Source organism: Nansenia antarctica (genome assembly GCF_963989245.1).
Source record: "Nansenia antarctica genome assembly, chromosome: 9".
NCBI classification, from domain to species: Eukaryota; Metazoa; Chordata; class Actinopteri; order Argentiniformes; family Microstomatidae; genus Nansenia; species Nansenia antarctica.
The window spans coordinates 2,332,169-2,352,168 of NC_137679.1; the positions used below are offsets into that span (position 1 = coordinate 2,332,169).

General features: G+C 42.7%; 2 protein-coding genes across 2 annotated transcripts in view; one reads left to right on the forward strand and one right to left on the reverse strand.

The window, feature by feature from the left end:
* Nucleotides 1-7,177: 7,177 nt before the first annotated feature.
* Nucleotides 7,178-11,699, forward strand: cUnh11orf58 (chromosome Un C11orf58 homolog). Its single transcript, XM_080539078.1, has 5 exons — nucleotides 7,178-7,340; nucleotides 8,708-8,791; nucleotides 9,010-9,070; nucleotides 9,989-10,098; nucleotides 10,815-11,699. Exons 1-5 carry the CDS (start codon nucleotides 7,287-7,289, stop codon nucleotides 11,124-11,126), a joined length of 621 nt encoding a protein of 206 aa, XP_080395204.1. The 5' UTR covers nucleotides 7,178-7,286; the 3' UTR covers nucleotides 11,127-11,699.
* Nucleotides 11,700-12,914: 1,215 nt separating this feature from the next.
* Nucleotides 12,915-20,000, reverse strand: part of plekha7a (pleckstrin homology domain containing, family A member 7a) — a gene marked incomplete at its 5' end in the record, with an annotated part of 150,994 nt that continues 143,908 nt past the window's right edge. Inside the window, 4 exons of the mRNA XM_080539141.1 lie at nucleotides 12,915-14,205; nucleotides 15,890-16,035; nucleotides 16,712-16,845; nucleotides 17,016-17,264. Of these exons, the coding sequence (XP_080395267.1) occupies nucleotides 14,183-14,205; nucleotides 15,890-16,035; nucleotides 16,712-16,845; nucleotides 17,016-17,264 (552 nt within the window). The 3' untranslated portion in view covers nucleotides 12,915-14,182. The remainder of the gene's footprint in view (nucleotides 14,206-15,889; nucleotides 16,036-16,711; nucleotides 16,846-17,015; nucleotides 17,265-20,000) is intronic.

The window sequence follows — 20,000 nt, forward strand, 5'->3', positions numbered from 1 at the left end:
TGTGTCGAGGTGTGAAACACATTGGTCGGAATATTGGAGAGAAAAAAAAGACTGACTTGGTGCGCAGATCAGGAACAACAACAAAATTAACGGTCAATTTTTTTGTACCACTTAAGTTAGTTGTCTGGTTAAACCAGTCAGTCAGTCAGTCAGTCAGTCAGCCAGTCAGTCAGCCAGCCAGTCAGTCAGTCAGTCAGTCAGCCAGTCAGTCAGTCAGTCAGTCCAGCCTAAACTACAGCAGTCAGTCAGTCAGTCAGTCAGTCAGTCAGTCAGCCAGTCAGTCAGTCAGTCAGTCAGTCAGTCCAGCCTAAACTACAGCAGGGCCTCGGGTGTCTCAGACAGTGGAGAGCACAGCCCTGTATAACCGTCCCGGGACAATGTGCTGATTTGGCAGACTATTTATACATCTGCCATTTGGACGTGGACGACCCTCTGATGCCACTTTACCTTATGAGGGAACCTCAACCCCACACACAGCACCTGCTCAAAATAAAATGGGCATAGGAGATCAACTTCACACTGAACTGAGGGGGTCCCGTCCCGTCCCGTCGGATTGTTTTTCAAACAGACACACACACACACACACACACACACACACACACACACACACACACACACACACACACATGCACACTGGCATTACCACGAGAATGCGCTTGCTCTCATCTGCCCCAGCTAGGGATTTAGACAATTAAATATAGCAAATAAAGACTATGGGTATAGTCTATCTTTAAGGGGAATCAATTCACTGTTCAAACAAGCAGGGAAAGTCCAATATTTAGTGTGATAAGAGGATATGTCATGCATGTTGTCTCTGATCAATAATAGCGTGCAATAGTCAACAAGTTGAGAGTTCAAAACAGAAAACCTGTGTTGCAACCGTGCGGATATTGCCATAGTCAAGTGTGTTTCCTCTTTAGTGGTTTTTAAACCTCTCTGGCACGTGCGTTCGTGTGGGTCGTCGGTGCGTGTGCGCGTGCGTGCGAGGGGGGCTCTCCACATCTCTTATCACCACGCGTACAGGGTCCCGGGACCCGTTATCTGAGAAGTGTGCCTGTGTCTAAACATGGGAAACACCCTTAAAGTCATGACCTATCGCCCTTTAACAGAGAGGCTGTGATGTCCTCCTGTACCCTGGCCATGTCCAAATAGCATATCAACACCCCCCCCGAATCCTCACATGCACGACCCCCGAACCAAACTTCAACGCTTTGAAAAACTCTTCACACACACACACACACAACTCTGTGTCATATCTTAAATATCAGTAGATTATTGATATAGCCTCTATGGCATAACGCAGCATTGCACACATTCCTATTCAGGCTATAGTAATAGTGATTCAACTAAATGCGAAAATATGAAACAACTGGAAAATAATTCACATCAAAACTTAAGAGGATTCAATTCCGAAGTCCACTGGAATAGGCTATGTTCAACATAACAACTTCAGGAAAAAAAGCCTCATCAAATCATGCGATGGTATAAGAAATCCGAAAGAAGACAAGTTAACTTACTTTGAGTCCCCCTTTAAACTGTGGTCCTCTGGGACTAAATGTCTTGTGTGTGTTTCTCCCAGTATTGTCTCCCAGTGTGGATGCGTTTTTAGAATGAAGTATACGGGGTTCAGTCTATTTTAATTTATGACTCACTCGCATTCTTTTAGGGTCAGTTTCAGTGACCCCGGAGAGAGAGAGAGAGAGAGAGAGAGAGAGAGAGAGAGAGAGAGAGAGAGAGAGAGAGAGAGAGAGAGAGAGAGAGAGAGAGAGAGAGAGAGAGAGAGAGAGACAGAGAGAGAGAGAGAGGGACAGAGAGAGAGAGAGAGAGAGAGAGAGACAGAGAGAGAGAGAGAGAGAGAGAGAGACAGAGAGAGAGAGAGAGAGAGAGAGAGAGAGAGAGAGAGAGAGAGAGAGAGAGAGAGAGAGAGAGACATCCTCGGAGCGGCAGAGACAGACAGTATTCCCATATTCCACTTGGAGAAAAACTCTATAATATAATCATAATAATTCCGACTGATTTGGACATTTGATTTTTAGTACACTTGGAGGTGCATGGCCACCGGAGCCACCGGAGCGCGCCTGCCTAGAATTATAAGGTTCTATCTCAATTTTTGTCAAAATTGAGTTTTTTACATAATCTGATCCATTAGGTGTTTATTAATGCCTGTGTGGTGTTATTTTTAAAATGTTGACATTTTTTGAGTTAGTAATTCATAAAATACAAGGTTCCATCTCACAAAACATAATGGAATGTAAAAACGTTGACGCTCAATATCTCTGAACTGCCCTAAACGGAGATAGAACCTTATCATTCTAAACGGAGATAGAACCTTATCATTCTAAACGGAGATAGAACCTTATCATTCTAAACTGAGATAGAACCTTATCATTCTAAACGGAGATAGAACCTTATCATTCTAAACGGAGATAGAACCTTATCATTCTAAACGGAGATAGAACCTTATCATTCTAAACGGAGATAGAACCTTATCATTCTAAGATCACGTACTGTTAGGTTTCTACCACTATGTGGACGGACACCAAAGTGCGCACTCGATGTTGCACTCTTCTTGCAAGAAGACAATAACAAACAGAAGACATAGAAGACTTAAACAAATAAAATAAAAAACTTGACTCAGAAAACAACTCAAATGAAACTCCATGGTCGAAACTGAGCTGAGCGATGTGTGATTTGAGACTGTGACATGTCTTATAATCTGTCAACTCGGTTCACTCACGGCTATAGCCTGTCTAAACTAAAGCAATAACTTGGCAACGCCGAAATTGATCCCTATACTAGCCTATACACACATCCCGACCCAAAGAGTGAAATGAATAAGCAACAAACAACTTGAGACACTCCAACTGACTAAAACATTGTCATCTCAGCACTAATGACAAAGAGTAATATACATCAGCCTACATCAATAACTCAGCTTATCCGTCTGCAACAAAACAACAAAACAACAAAACAACAAACAACAGGCGACACATGTAAGATTCAGTCCTGACCATCCTTACCTTGGGGTGTCCAGGGTCTGTGTATCCCGTTGTGTGATAGAGAATAATAGAGGCTAGATAATAAAGATCAATATTCGCCAATGCTACTGCATGCATAGGGTAAAACAAAACAAAAACCAACAAAAAAAAGTCGTGGCCAAAGAAATCCTCCGTGCGTCAAGTTCGCTGCGCTGGTGCTCAGAGTTCAGCTGAGCGGAGTTGAAACTGGTTCGGTTTGTGCGCCTCCAAGTCCAGAACGACCAAAGGTTCGGAGCTGTGTGTCTGTCTGTGTGTCTGTCTGTCTGTCTGTCTGTCTGTCTGTCTGTCTGTCTCTGTCTGTCTGTCTGTCTGTCTGTCTGTCTGTCTGTCTGTCTATCTGTCAATCGTGCCAATCAACTCGAGCATCAGCCATGTCATAGGAACTATTCTGAGCATGTCCCGTCGTGCGACATCTGAGAGCGGAGTCAGGGCTATCCCTCAGCCGAGGAGAGGAACACTGAGAATGAACGCCTGTGTGTGTGTGTGTGTGTGTGTGTGTGTGTGTGTGTGTGTGTGTGTGTGTGTGTGTGTGTGTGTGTGTGTGTGTGTGTGTGTGTGTGAGTGAGTGACTGTGAGTGTGTGTGTGTGTGTGTGTGTGTGTGTGTGTGTGTGTGTGTGTGTGTGTGTGTGAGTGAGTGAGTGAGTGAGTGTGTGTGTGTGTGTGTGTGTGAGTGAGTGAGTGTGTGTGTGTGTGTGTGTGTGTGTGTGTGTGTGTGTGTGTGAGTGTGTGCGTGCGTGCGTGCGTGCGTGTGTGTGTGTGTGTGTGTGTGTGTGTGTGTGTGTGTGTGAGTGTGTGCGAGTGTGTTGAACATCGTCTTATTTATTATCTCGGATACGTTGGCATTATGTTTCAATACATTTAGACGCTATTTATATTTATATTGTATATTTTATAGTCTATTGAACTTTATGTGCGCAACATCCAATAAGAACTACCGCAATCTGTATTTTGTTCAGATTAATGTACATTTATTTAAGAAGGCTATAGTTGATAGGCTTATTTGTAAACTCTTGTTTCCTAACGAAATATTGTAATTATCAACACATTACCTCAATAGCTATTTTGATAAAATCAAATAAGATGAGATAAACAGGATGGGTATGTGGAAGTCATTCCTTAGAGAGTTCTGGGCTGGACGCATGGAGCCCAGCAGGGGAACATTGGATTATTGGATCGTGTCGGTTTTAACTGCGACAAGTTCTCATGTTTGTGGGAAATTCTTCGTGGACTATAATGTTTTGTCAAACAAATTGTTTAACTGCATCATAACGAATAAAACAATAACAGTTTAGGGCCTTGAACTATCTTTTTAATCGATCCATTCACTTTTTTTATTAGTCAGATGAGTTTAACGAAAAATATAAATATGTTGGTCCTCAGTCCTCATTATCTCCGAGAAATACAATGCAGTTTTGATAAATCAAGATTCATTCATTTATTCATCTATTGTCAATCAATGTTATACAATAGCCTACACTTTATCTCTTTAAAATACTGGGACATCTCACTCTGATTATAACCTTTTTTTTAAAAACATCCTTTTAATCCAATTCTGGTTGCGTGCGATGTTGAAATGTTGTAGACCCAATTAAATTAGTCTTTATGTTTCTGTTAGCATTTTTTGCATGATTGAATCACACACACACACACACACACACACACACACACACACACACACACACACACACACACACACACACACACGCACACACAAAACTGCATTATGAGGTCTGAAAGATGTAAGTCAAGAGACCGAACTGAGAATGTACAGTATGTTTAGCATATCGCCTTAATCCTTATTGTCTCTGACACATTAAGATGGCCTACTACGGTTATATTTCGAAGACCTATGCATCAACGATTATAGTGACACGAGATAGGCCGATGGCTTTCAATAATCTTAATTCGTTGATAGGCAATTTTCAGTTCCTCTACCGCCACCGTCTGGTCAATTTGGGCAACTCAGTCACACGAGGAAATACTCACACTCATATGGACGTGGACGAATTCATCTGATAAAGACAAGTGAAATGATGCCCATATGATATGATAATCATACTAGTCGAGTCGTTTCGTATTAGAGGGATCTGGAAAAGCAGTAACGTATTTTTTTTATTTTATTTTATTTTTTATTGAATGTTTTAAAGCAACTGTTGGCCCTATATAGGCATGTGGATTACATGGTTATTATGTTAAACGAGTGGGCTGGAGATACAGAAGCACCATCTAACTTACAACATCATGGGAAGAGATCATTTTAATTATGGAATAAAATAAAATAACAGTGTTTATCGTGTGCTGGAAACATGCAATGATTGCGAGCTATACTCTCAACAGTGGAATTGATTTAAGGATAAAAATACAATATATATATATATATATATTATATATTATAATAATACTAATACAATACACAATATACTATCATGTAATAACAGCCAAACAATAAGTGTAGCAAGATACATATATATATATATATATATATATATAGGCTACACATGTCACCGTATATATAGGCTACACATGTCACCGTATATATATATATATATATATACTGTATATAATATATATACAGTATATATATTGTCCTGAAATAATTAATAAGGAATTTCCTCTTCCAGAACTTCCAATGATGCAAGCATTCAAAAAAAACTTTGAGACCGTGCCTATTCTGTGTACAGGTGTACACTCCCATTGCACAAAGTTTGACCAGGCTGCAGCATATTGTGATGCCTACATTGCTGTATGAAATATAAATATAATGTGTGTCACTAGGGTGGCTGCGATCTTTGATGACCTGGGCTGGGCCTTGTAATATTCATGATGACATATGAATATGTTTTAATTACCCAATAATATAATTTAAGTGACCTTTTATGACCGGCAGGCACAGGTTGGGACATCTTAATAACAATGCCTATAGGCTAGGCGGGAGGACCTTGGCTTGATGGACACCTGTGGTTGCCATGGTAACAGAGGTGACAGTTGGTTTACTGACCCGCATAGAGGATGTAATGGTCAAAGATAATACAATAAAACAGTTGAAGACGATAATAATACTAATAATAATAATAATAACTTTTTATTCGTTATTATTAGATAATAGAACTCCGCCCACCTACCTCGGGTGGTTATAACTGAGGATGTTCTTGCCCACGTTAAACTTGTTTCAGTAAATATGTAAATATGGATAAAAGAATAACAAAATGTATATTCAACTTCATTTAGTTGACAAATTCAACAAATTCAGTTAATCCTCTCAGTGTATTATTCGTGTTTTCATGGGTTTGTAATTGCAAGACTGTCTGTTGGACTGCATTGGGCACATATAATAATGGACTGTACGCACATATTTTTCCAAGGCTTAACTAGATTTTTAGTACCACTCTACTCTCTATCTACATTCTAGAATATGAATCATGTCAGTTTCAACCATTGCATTTGCGTACAGTCCATTATTATGTAAAATGACAATTAAAACACAGATCCACTTTTTCATGACTTCGGGGTGTGATTATCAACATTGTTAGCAGTCATCACAATCGAGCACCTGCATCATAGTTAAAAGATTATTGGAAAAAATGCATTGTGTAGGCTACGCATTGAGTACAGCACAGTGTTTTATTTGTATAGCATAGTAGTATAGTAGTGGATAGTGTACATAGCCTTTATTTATGTAAACCAGCTCTTTTCCCTTCTTGTTTCTAGTATTTTTTTCCTAGAACCAGGGGAGCCACCCCTCCCAAATTTCGTTGTTTGGTACCTGTACTATATCAATGACAAATAAAGACCATTCATTCATTCATTCATTCATTCATTCATTCATTGGAAACCCCATTGGAAAACGCACTTCCGTACCCCAGTAATAACAATAATAATAATAACTTTTTATTTGTATAGCAGAGAGGAAACGTTACGCCATAACAACCTGTGTTCTGCCAGACACTCTGCCAGCAGTCATTCGTCACCTCCCTGTCATCAGAACAACCACGCCCCCTTTTGGGAGCACGGAAAAGTGCTGGGGCCTCATTTAAGGGCATGAAGTGAGGGCAAAATACCCGGATGCGTTGCTCTGAACGGAAGTGACGACGCGTAGTGTATTTGAGGTCTCGCGTGGGTTCGTGTCAGGTCCCGTGGAGGTCTGCAGCAGCTAAGCTAAGCTAGTGACATCAGCTCGTATAGAGACTAGCCTATATCACTACATACTTTGATTAAAAGCACATTTATTATTATTATCTCCGTGGAACATGAGTTCTGCAGAGGAGCGACATGGTACAAAGAGACCCGCCTCTCCAGATGAAGTAAGTAGGTGTAACCGGCTAGCTGCTATAATCACTAAGACTGTCTGCAGGTTAGTAAACAGCTAAGCAGCTAGGCTAGGCTAGGGGCTAGCTACGGTGGTCGAGGTAGAGATGCAGCCCAGGGGGGTATTCCATCAACGTCGCTAAAGGAAAATCCTGGCTTATGTTTGATAACTCTCGCGAGACTTATCAGAATATGCCTGGATATTGTTAAGAACTCTCGCGAGATTTATCAGACTAAACCTGGATTTTCCTTTAGCGATGTTGATGGAACACCCCCCAGGGGGGTCTGGCAGTGTCAACACCGTAAGCGGACAGTTGACTTGGTCATGTCGCGGTCAGTCAGCCAGCTGGTCCAGCTAGCAGGCGTGACGTTAGAATTATAAGGTTCTATCTCCATTTTTGTCAAAATGTAGTTCTTTACATAATCTGATCCATTAGGTGTTTATTAATGCCTGTGTGGTGTTATTTTTTTAAAATGTTGACATTTTTGAGTTAGTAATTAATAAAATACAAAGGTTCCATCTCACAAAACATAATGGAATGTAAAAACGTTGACGCTCAATATCTCTGAACTGCCCTAAACGGAGATAGAACCTTATCATTCTAAACGGAGATAGAACCTTATCATTCTAAACGGAGATAGAACCTTATCATTCTAAACGGAGATAGAACCTTATCATTCTAAACGGAGATAGAACCTTATCATTCTAAACGGAGATAGAACCTTATCATTCTAAACGGAGATAGAACCTTATCATTCTAAACGGAGATAGAACCTTCTCATTCTAAACGGAGATAGAACCTTCTCATTCTAAACGGAGATAGAACCTTATCATTCTAAACGGAGATGGAACCTTATCATTCTAAACGGAGATAGAACCTTATCATTCTAAACGGAGATAGAACCTAGGACCCCAATTGAAATAAGCCAGTGGCTTTCTTGGGTTTTTATCCTGTTAGTTGACCTTGTATGTAATATGTACTTTCATGTACCTACTCCTGCAAATCTTCTAATAAAGTTTTCAATCAATCAATCAAACCGTATCATTCTAAGCTCACGAGTTGTCGAGGTAGAGATGCAGCCCAGGGGGGGTCTGGCAACAGGGTCAACACCGTAAGCGGACAGTTGACTTGGTCACGTCCCGGTCAGTCAGCCAGCTGGTCAGCTCAGCCACGGTGTTGACGGTGCGCTTTAGGAAATAAGAGTATTGGACAGGCGTTGTTTCGAAGAATGACAGACGGTTTTGTGCGTAAATGCGCATTGGCTAATAAGAGTTTATGGCAACGCTCCATGTTGTGTTGGTTGGGTCATTGGCTGGCTAAGTAACAACCTGTCTTGTTGATGTCTTCTCTTTCTCCTGGAGGATGGCTCCACGCCATGGGAATCTGCAGATCTGGGCGACGTCCAGAGAAAGCAGAAGTTTTTGCGGTTGATGGGCGCAGGGAAGGTTTGTTCAGTCAATCATATGCATCACTTTGGTCACCTTGAGTTAACAGAACATTTACTTACAATTCTTGTTGTGGTTTAACACACTTTCCTCTATTGCTGTAAGCCTATTGAACCCTAACATGTCCATGTCCTCTTCCTACAATAAAGAAACAGTGGTATATCTCTATAAAAGATTCTGTTGTGTACAGTCTCTTATTTTATTTTTCTCTGTTTCAGAAAGAGCATACTGGAAAGCTAATCATTGGTGATCACAAGTCGACATCCCACTTTCGCAGTGGTGAGGAATCCTCATCTCTCCTTGCTAACAACACATTGTGACGCTAGAATTATACGGTTTTATCTCCATTTTTGTTCTTTTTCTTTTTTTTTACATAATCTGATCCATTAGGTGTTTATTAATGCCTGTGTGGTGTTATTTTTAAAATGTTGAAATGTTTTAGTTAGTAATTAATAAAATACAAAGGTTCCATCTCACAAAACATAATGGAATGTAAAAACTTTGACGCTCAATATCTCTGAACTGCCCTAAACGGAGATAGAACCTTATCATTCTAAGCTCACAACATGCCAACTCTAAATGGATCTCTAGGCCTTCATCCCCAGGACACTTCATCAAGCTCAGAGGGTTGAATAGCGAGGCCTGGCGCCATAAAGGGGTCTTGAGTTTTATTTTTTTATGTTTTGTGCCCCAATCATTTAGATAAATCAGGTAATTTTATCCGCTCCACAAAGAGTTAACAGTCTCACCCTCCCTGCGTTGCTCCACTCGCCTCCAAAGTCAACGCTGATTTGATTGGTTTACGCCAAACCTACACCAAGGCCATAACGAACCGTCATAACTCCCAACACAGATGATAATAATAATAATAATAATAATAATAATTCATTATATTTATAAAGACGCTGACAATATGGGTACACAGAAAACACAGAAACAATAAGCAACAGATAACATGAGCACATAGAACACAGAGTTAACGAACAGGCACAGGGAACAATTAACACAGCAATGTCCAGGGGGGGAGGGGGGGGGGTGGCAGGGTTAGGGGAGGTGGTTAGGGGTAGGGGAGGTTGTATGCTTGGGGTAATGGCTTGACTACAGACGTATCGATGGATGGACAGCACTGCTCTGTTAGGTCATGTGACTGCTCTGTTAGGTCATGTGACTGGCGTTTCACTAGTTTTCCCTCTGCAGGTTCTGAGGACCAGAGGATGAACTCAGAGCTGGAGCACCAGTACCAGCAGGGTCTGGACGGGAAGCTGTCGGGCCGGAACAGACGACACTGTGGCCTGGGCTTTAGCGAGGTGAGAACCAACAACCTCAGACATTAGAGTGCATCGTTCACTTTGTTCAACCGTCGATTGTAGCATATCGTTAGCCTCGTAGTATAATCACCTAAGTCATGCTTCACTTGTGGTCAGCCGAGCCATCTTTGTATGTAGAGTCAAACATGCCTCTGTCAAAGAGATGACTTGGGCAGATAGTGATTTTGGAATGTAACAAGCATTCTGATAGGCTGATGTCATAGAGGCAATAATGCCCAGTGAATCAGCAGTGTTAGGAGGGTAGAGTTAGGCAGATATCTACATTTGGCCAAATATTACTTATATAATTGCTACTTACATAGCAATTAGGCTATGAGGCTAACGAATTACGTCTCAATTGGACAGTTTTCTACTTTCAAACTGTTTTTGATTGGGTCAGACTATAACCATTTGAGACATAATTGCATAGAATGGTTGCATTCCAAGTTGCCAACATTGCAGTCAATCAACTCTGTGCAAGATGATCAGATCTAACAAATGCACGGATGGACAACAAGTGTTCAACAACTCAGGAAAAAACCCCAATATGAAATAGCTAGCAGCAATAGCAATCTGCGCAAACCGACTAATCCAGATGACCTGGATTGTGACCTGCGTTGTGAAGTACGTACCTGCGTACCTGAGTGCGTACCTGAGTGCTGCTCCGTTCACGCGGTGTTCACTCCTCCATGTCTTCTTCCTGTTGTTCCTTCCAGCCTGACTCACCTCCGCCGCCGCCGCCCCCGGAAAGCAAAAGCGATGATGCGGAAGCAGAGAAAGCGTCCAGCCCCGAGGCCCCAGACAGCCCCGAGGCCCCAGACAGCCCCGCAGACCCACAGGACCCGGAGGACGACCCCCCGTCCACCAGCCCAGAGGACAGAACCACGGACGAGCAGGAAGCAGGAAGCGCAGAGGACCAGGAGGACGAGGACGACAAGGAGGACGAGGACGAGGATGAGGATGAGGAGGAGGAGGAGAAGAAGGACAAGAAACACAGGTTCAAAATGGCCTTTGTCAAGTCGTCCTAAAACCGGGATGATGAAAGGAATCCCCCTTTTTTCTAACACTGAACCACAGATTTGTACATCCATTTGCTCTTTTTTTGTCTGAAGTCCCACCTCGGTGATTAGCTGTCAATTTTTGTGGTTGAAGACTGTCTTCTTTTTTTATGTTTCAATGCTGAGAATTGTATTGTACTCGATAACGAGGTGACTGTTGAACAAAGCCAGGTTTGCCACAACGGTTTCCTTGTTTCATCTTTGGTCAGCTGGCCAAACTGGATGAGAAGGGAAAACTGACGTATTTTAAGTGTTCTGTAGAAGTGTTCTATAAGCAGAATCCTTCTGTATCTGATCTGATACATCAGAACCCTTCTGTAACTGATCTGATACATCAGAACCCTTCTGTAACTGATCTGATACAAGCAGAACCATTCTGTAACTGATCTGATACAAGCAGAACCATTCTGTAACTGATCTGATACATCAGAACCATTCTGTAACTGATCTGATACAAGCAGAACCCTTCTGTATCTGATCTGATACAAGCAGAACCCTTCTGTAACTGATCTGATACAAGCAGAACCCTTCTGTAACTGATCTGTGTGCCATTGATTATGATTATGAAACAGAATGGAATGAGCAGAGTCTTTTCACATACTCCTTCCGTAGTCCAACCGTGATGTAAGGAAGATGTACACGGTCTCAATAAAGTGAGTTACCACATCCTTCACAGGGTGGGCCGTGTGACCTTTGGGATGAACATAGACAGGAGGGATAACAAGTCATGATTATAACTGACATATCATGCTTTTTTTATATTGTCATTTGTCACAATGAAATACAATTGTAAATGTATTTGTAAACCGTGTGTAAGATTGGGAGCGGAGTTGCAACACTTATTTGAGATATTAGATGAATAATAAAGTGATAACTAGTTCAGTCAGTGAACCTGTGGTACATGGTGAAGCAATCACACAACAGTACACCTTTAAGACTCCGTTACAAGACAAAAAGAGCAAAAGATGGTTATAGTAAATGATGGTTATAGCAAAAGATGGTTATAGCAAATGATGGTTATAGTAAATGTTAATCAACTGAGCCAAAGTGACAGAAGGCCTTGTAAAATACTGTACAAAAATAAACTTGAATTCAGTTCAATTGGAAATAAATGCTACTAAGTTGTGAAGCAGAGACATGAAAAGACACCGGACACACCTCAACAACACACCTCCAGTCACACACACACCTCAACATACCTCCAGTCACACACACACCTCAACACACCTCCAGTCACACACACACACCTCAACACACATCCAGAGACACACACACCTCAACACACCTCCAGTCACACACCTCAACATACCTCCAGTCACACACCTCAACACACCTCCAGTCACACACACCTCAACACACCTCCAGTCACACACACCTCAACACACCTTCAGTCAGACACACCTCAACATACCTCCAGTCACACACACAACTACAACTGAAGCCTGGATATGTAGTAGACTAGAGCAGTGGTGCAAACCAATACCACTTTAAACAAAGGAACAGATGCCTCTCATGACATTTTTACTGCACATAGCGCTTCATTTATACTACACTGAGTGAAGAAAACATTGACATTACATGAGGACAATTTTACTTACCGTAAATATCATTTAAATCCAAACAGTTGGAGTATTGAGCTAAAAGAATCCAAGATGGTTCCTCTGTCCAGTACTTGAGGAGGGCAGTGTAAATGACTGGCAGTTGTTATTGGGAGACAGATAATACTACACATGTACACAACGTAGACAACATTTTTGTTAAAACCTTTATTACAATAAAACACTATTATGGTTCCTTTATGTTTAAATTATACACAAATACAATATAGTTGATTGACAGGACCATGAAAGCTTTAAAAACTTGGCTTTCAAAAACAATTTGGTGCACAAATTGCACTTTCATTTCTCAAAGATAATACATGTATGATGATTCATTTCATTATTTCTCTGTGACTTTTCTCTTGTCTCACAAAATGTTAATTATTTAAAAAAATTAAAATGTCACTCTTGAAGTACACAGATAACTGAAAAAACACAGCTAGAAAATATATTGTACTTACAGAAAAAGCTATTCAACTAGTGTTACAAATTACATAGTTCTGTGTATCCAGACCTCCAAATGACATTGTTCTCACACCTCTTCTGGAGAAGTTTAGATTAGACGTTCTGGATTGGACAGGATGGAGCGATGGGAGAATACGCTCGCAATTTCATTGGTTGTTACATCCCAAGACTCCTCCCCCCACATGCCTGTCGCATGGCTGCTTGTTGTTATGTGTGTCAGCTTTTTTGGGGTCGGACTATTTTGCAGAACTGAACTGAATGGACCTGTCGCTAAGCCACGCCCCTTTGAAAACTCGGACAAACAAACAACGCTTCACTTGACAGTGACTGAATGACATTCAATGACTTACAATGGCGGGAGTTGGCACATTTCTGATTTCTGATTTACCACAGCAAGTAATAGACATGTTTTTGATGACAAGAATATTTAGTCTAAAAGCTTTTCACCATCAGATATTAGCGAGTTGTTTGTCCGAGTTTTCTGCCTGTCGTGACTTGCTGTGATATGATTGGACAATTTCTATTTTGGGGCGTGGCTTAGCGATAGGTCAATTCAGTTTTTTGCCACTCCACCCCCAAGCAAGTCTTTTGATTGGTTGAATGCATCACTCAAAGGCATCACTCATGTCAAACAGGTCTCCACCCCTTTGTAGCTACTTTCTGCAAAAGGATTCCCCTGGACTCAATGAGGTTAGACATTACACAACATGCCATAAAAAGTGCAAAAAAAAGCAAAGTAGAAAACTTCAATTCACTCAACAATATTAGAGCACTCTTTTGGGTTCTTAAAAAAACATACACATCTTGCTTCTTTATCTATTCCAATAAAAAGCCTTACAAAACAAATCACCCAGGCATTCATTACAAAAAAAATCTGTGTAATCAGTGTCTCTCTCTCTGTCAACTCCAGACAACGTTTCATCAACGTGTCTGTGTGTCGGTTCCTCTGGTGAGTCTGGTGAGTCAGCGTTCAGACACGGCGTTGGCTGAAACAAGAGAAAGGTCACAAGGTCATGTTGTTGTGATTGGTCTAAAGATGTTGGTCCTCAAGACTTTGCTTTTCTGTGTATCCTTCAGGAGGCACCACATCCAAACAAACATAATACCCAGTACTCAAGTTGTAAAAGAAAATCAGGGGAGATGGTGGATTTTATCATACAGTTTTAGCATCCCCACAGCGTCAGTGACTTCAGTGTCAGTGACTTGGTATAAACATGTCATTGCATGTGTGCATGCCCCCTCCCTCGCCCACAGTATTTTACTCAATATGCACAAAACTAAATGTTGAAATAGCAGTAATACCACGTTCATTGATAAAATGACATAAGGGATGGAAAGGGGGGATGGCAGTTTTAGAAGGGGGATGATTTTGACTGTTTTTATTTCAGGGGGGTGATGCCATCCCCCCTCATCCCCCCTCAACTCCAGGGCTGGTAATAAGACACAAGAACACGTTGACGCTGGGAGCCACCTCACTTCAGGAAAGCAACCACCAGAAGTGACACACAACCGTTAGACTTGGTGAAAGCAGAAATACCATCCAAAGCTAAAGCTAAGCTACCACAAACATATTACAACAACAACAACACACACACACACACACACACACACACACACACACACACACACACACACACATAGTGAGCCCACCACACCACCCTGAGGAGATGAAGTGTACCTGCAGACCTGTTCACCGCTAGCCCAGGCCAGACTCACACAACTCTGCAGACCAACCAGGGACAGGAGAGGGTCAGTTACTATAGTTACTATACTGACCTGTACGTACACAGACTAGCTCTGTCTCCCAGTCTGATACATATGTAAATATGAAGGTAGCTAATAGGCCAAGAAAAACATCTGATGGCATGACGGACATGGCTGTGAAAAGTATTAGCCTAGAACATGGTGGTTTTTAGAAATGTATAATGTTGTGACGTGGGACTATTTCTGTCATTGTGAAGAATCGGGACAAACTGCCAACATGTGGATAGGTTTTCACCTTACTCCATCTCGCAATACGTTGCTCTCTCTCTCTCTCTCTCTCTCTCTCTCTCTCTCTCTCTCTCTCTCACTGTGTGTGTGTGTGTGTGACTGTGTGTGTGTGTGTGTGTTTGTTTTGATTTGAAAACTTTATTAGAAGATTTGCATGAGTAGGTACATGAAAGTACATATTACATACAAGGTCAACTAACAGGATAAAAACCCAAGAAAGCCACTGGCTTATTTCAATTGGGGTCCTTGATTCTCAATTCATCGTTACATGTAAGACAGACAAAAAAAACTAGTACTATCTACAAGATAATACAGACAAATAACTAGTACTATCTACAAGATAAACATACATCCATCATGGGAAGAACAATATAACAAAACATTAGGTATGTACAGCGGGTAGGACAGGTGGGGACATACACCACAGGTGGGGGCGGGGGACAAAACACAAAGTATGTACAGTGGGTAGTTCGGGTCTTTTAATCTGATTTTTGATTTAGAGGGTCCAGTTACGGATTGCAGCCTCCTGTAAATGTTTTTTGAGAGTGGTTTTGAAGGTGGGCAGTGTTTTGCACTCCTTTAAGATTATAGGAAGGGCGTTCCACATTTTTACTGCATAGTTTGCAAACGAGTTTAACCCCTTGTTTGTGGTGCAACGCGTGTGTGTGTAACACTGACCTGCGACCTGCTTGCTCTTGCGCGAGGCCTCGGAGGCCAGGCGGTGGGACACGGACATGATCCTCTCCTGCTTCCTCAGGGCCGTGTCCAGGTCAGAGAGGTCCAGCGAGGGACACGCCCCCGAGGACGGATGCCTGTTCTGTACACTGACCACACCAGAGGACACACACCATACGCACGTCAATACAGACCCACGTCAGACACGATACAACAGCTACATTGAAAAGGAGAGAGCGCACACCGCAGAAAATCTAGGCGAAGTGCTGGCAACGGAGCAGATTCAAATTGCAAGAGATAGAAGCCGCACACTGAAGTTCCAGATGCAACTAAACGTGGTTTAATAGGACCAACGGTTTCAGCCGTAGCCTTTGTCAAGTCTTAAATTAAGACTATTTTGTAGATCCTTGTGAAGCTGTTTGACACCTGTCGCTTTTTACCAACTCTACTTCCAAGTACCAAACACGACTACTACTTTTCGTACCGTGTCAGCGAAACTGAATGGACATGAAGCCGTTCGTTACCTGGATTTGTCCAGGAGGTTTTTAGGTTACCTGAATCTGGCCAAGAGGTTGCTAGGTTACCTGGACTTGGCCAGGAGGGTTTCTAGGTTACCTGGACTTGGCCAGGAGGGTTCTAGGTTACCTGGATCTGGCCAGGTGGTTGCTAGGTTACCTGGATCTGGCCAGGAGGTTGCTAGGTTACCTGGATGTGTCCAGGAGGTTTCTAGGTTACCTGGACTTGGCCAGGAGGTTGCTAGGTTACCTGGACTTGGCCAGGAGGTTGCTAGGTTACCTGGACTTGGCCAGGAGGTTGCTAGGTTACCTGGACTTGGCCAGGAGGGTCTTGATGCGTTCTGCTCTGCGCTGGCGCTCCTCCCTCTCCTCCTGACTCTCCGGCTCCTCGGGGTCCGACTCCACGTAGCGCTCTGGGATCGGAACCTTCCGGGGCGTGGACAGCTGTCGGCCCAAAGGTCACAAAGGTCAACATTCACCAATCAAACACGTGTGGTCAGAACAGTGGGGGATGCTGTTAACACTAGAACAGCCGTGCCTTTTTTTACCTACTATAAGAGCCGCCTCGGGGGTCAAATTAATTAATGATTTGAGGTCTCAAACAGTGGACTTACCTCGCGGCTGAGGTCCAGGTCGTAGTCGAGGGGATCCAGGTCCGCGGGCGTTCTCACGGGCCGGGCTATGGCGGTGACCCACTCGTCCGATCCGATCCTCTCTCTCTCTCCGATCCTCTCTCTCTCTCCGGTGAAGTCCCTCCCCTCGGCCACGCGTCGCTCTTCTGCCTTCACTTCCGGAGCTTTCTGCCCTTCGTCCCACCACTGCTGCTGCTGGGAATCAAAGGCCTGCTCTGAGTCTCTCCTCCACTAGAGGGCGACAGACAACAGCCAACAAGCGACACGTGAACCCTTGGGAAGCATTTGTTTCCGAGTAGGGCTGTGAAATAAACAGCACGTCAAGAAGCACAGTCACTGTATGTTCTATTGATAGGTCCTGAGGGAATGATTATGTCTCTGTTCTGCATGGAGAAAGTATGACTCATCAATACAAAACCAGTCACTGTTTGCGGTGACAGTTGGTGTCAGGTTTAAACCTCGTTGAGACCAGACTGGTGAAAACCTTGGCAGGACATTAGCTACACGAATGAAATGAGTGACACCTCGCGTAAGACATAAGACCAATCAAATACTTAATTTAACCTAAATTAACTTTGTACATCTCTTTGCATAAAAACGACTAATGACTAATGTTAAATGTCAGGTCAGAGGTCGGAGGTGTCACTCTCTCTTACTCCACAGTTAGGCGCTCGTGACTCATAATCCATCTTCAACTGACCAGAAATTAAACACTTGTGATTTTTTTAGGATTAAAAGAAGGGTTGATTATTACACTGTCATCAGACTGATCCAGAGAGGAGGAACCCAACCACCACAGAAGAAGACAACCAGTGTGATTCTACATGTTCTCAAATGTCCCCTACAATCATGGAAACATGTATGTGTGTGTGTGTGTGTGTGTGACTGTGTGTGTGTGTGTGTGTGTGTCAGTCTGTGTGTGTGTGTGTGACTGTGTGTGTGTGTGTGTGTGTGTGTGTGTGTGTGTGACTGTGTGTGTGTGTGTCTGTCTGTGTGTGTCTGTCTGTGTGTGTGTGTGCGCGTGTGTGTGTGTGTGTGTGTGTGTGTGTGTGTGACTGTGTGTGTGTGTGTGACTGTGTGTGTGTGTGTGTGTGCGTGTGTGTGTGTGTCTGTCTGTGTGTGTCTGTCTGTGTGTGTGTGTGTGTGTGTGTGTGTGTGCGTGTGTGTGGCTGTGTGTGTGTGTCTGTCTGTGTGTGTCTGTCTGTGTGTGTGTGTGTGTGTGTGCGTGTGTGTGTGTGTGTGTGTGTACCAGTGTATTGTCATGTGCGTGGTGTCCAAGCCGTCAAACCCATGCAAGCGTGGTTATTCACCTCCCAGTCCAGCGTCTAGGCCTGTCCTGCGTGTGTTCCTTCCCATCATGCACCAGGAGAGGAAGTGCATCACGTGTGTTATTGTGCTCATTCACCAGAGAAGAAGAGAGAAACCCACACACCAACCATGCATCCATACACCCATATTCATCAACCCCCCCCCCACCGCAACATGGAAAAACACAGGCAGCAGAAGTGATTCAGAAGCAAAAATGTTGTTTATTCTCGAGTGCAAATTATCTACATTAAAAAATAACAGGCGTGCAGGAGGAGTTTTTTTGCGCCTTTACTTCTCAAATGTACAGATTAGTTTATCATTACTGCAGCTATCTATCATCTATCACCTGACACGCTAACTTGTCTCATGTTGCGTTCCTTTTCATTGTCCTCGTCTTCCGTCCTCACAGATCAGAGATGAACGGATAGGGGAAGGCCGATATGGTGGCCTAACACTAGAACAGCCATGTTGTGGGGTCATTAACCCCTGTGAGTAAAGAAACATGTTCTATCTTTGCACTCGATCAAATTTCAGGACCCTCCTTTCATGACCTTTCCTAGATATGTGCGTTCTACCACCCAGTATCCTTACATTTTCAACATCACATCAGGATAAGCTAGTATGAAGATATTTTGCAGTTTTTCTGTGTAGGAGTCAGGCACGGCTGTTCTAGTGCTAACGTTACGCCTCCGCCACATCACCTTCCCCTCTCACGGCCTCTCCTAGTCAGGTGGGATGATTCTAGGACATAAGCCACTTTTAGTAACATGATGAATCTCATCTCTCGCTCTCCGGCCTCGACCGTGATAGTGGACCGCTGTAGCGGTCGACCGCGGTCAAACCACAAACGTCTTTGTTAACGAGCTTAATGAACAAAGCTGTGATGATGACGATGATGATGACGACGATGTAGCTATAAATTAAAATACCGAAACGGTGTGCATAAGTGATAAGTGAACGTGGAGTGTGTCACTGTAGAAGATGATGAGAAGATTAAAATGATAAAACTGATCTGAGGTCAGAGTAGTTCATGTTCTGACTAGGGTTAAGGTGTAGACGTTTTAAGCAGTAAATAGCAGGAGTTATGAAGGTGTTGCCTCTGGTTACTAGGGAGGGAGACACACGTGGGTTGATGGTGAATGCAGTTAGGACTAGGAGGTCACTGCTGATCTCACAACAATCTGGTTAAGACTGTGTGTTAGAGATGTTAGATATATTATTATCATATCATTTGGATCCCTCCATCCTCTCCTGCTGACTGCTGGGCTGGGATACACCAGACACCTCACGTACACAAACTAGCCATCTGATTGGCTGGTCTGACTCTGTGGCTGATTCATAGCATGCCTATAAAAACCCTAAAAACAAAACAGCATGATTGACAAAAAGAATAGTTTGAAGGTGAAATCGGTGAGAAGGATGATGGAATTAAGGAATAATCATCTGCAAAAAAAGGCACTTTGATTGAAGTCGAAAGAAATCAAGAGCAAACTGGAGCAAGGACGTTTGAAAATGATTTCGCCGTTAAGCATCGCTGACCTTGTCGGTTTCCCTCAGTTCAAGTTGAAAACATCCTACACCCCCCATCCCCTATATATCAAATCTCTATCAATATAAAATGGAAATTTCACAAATGTATACTGAAAATATCCCTCAATA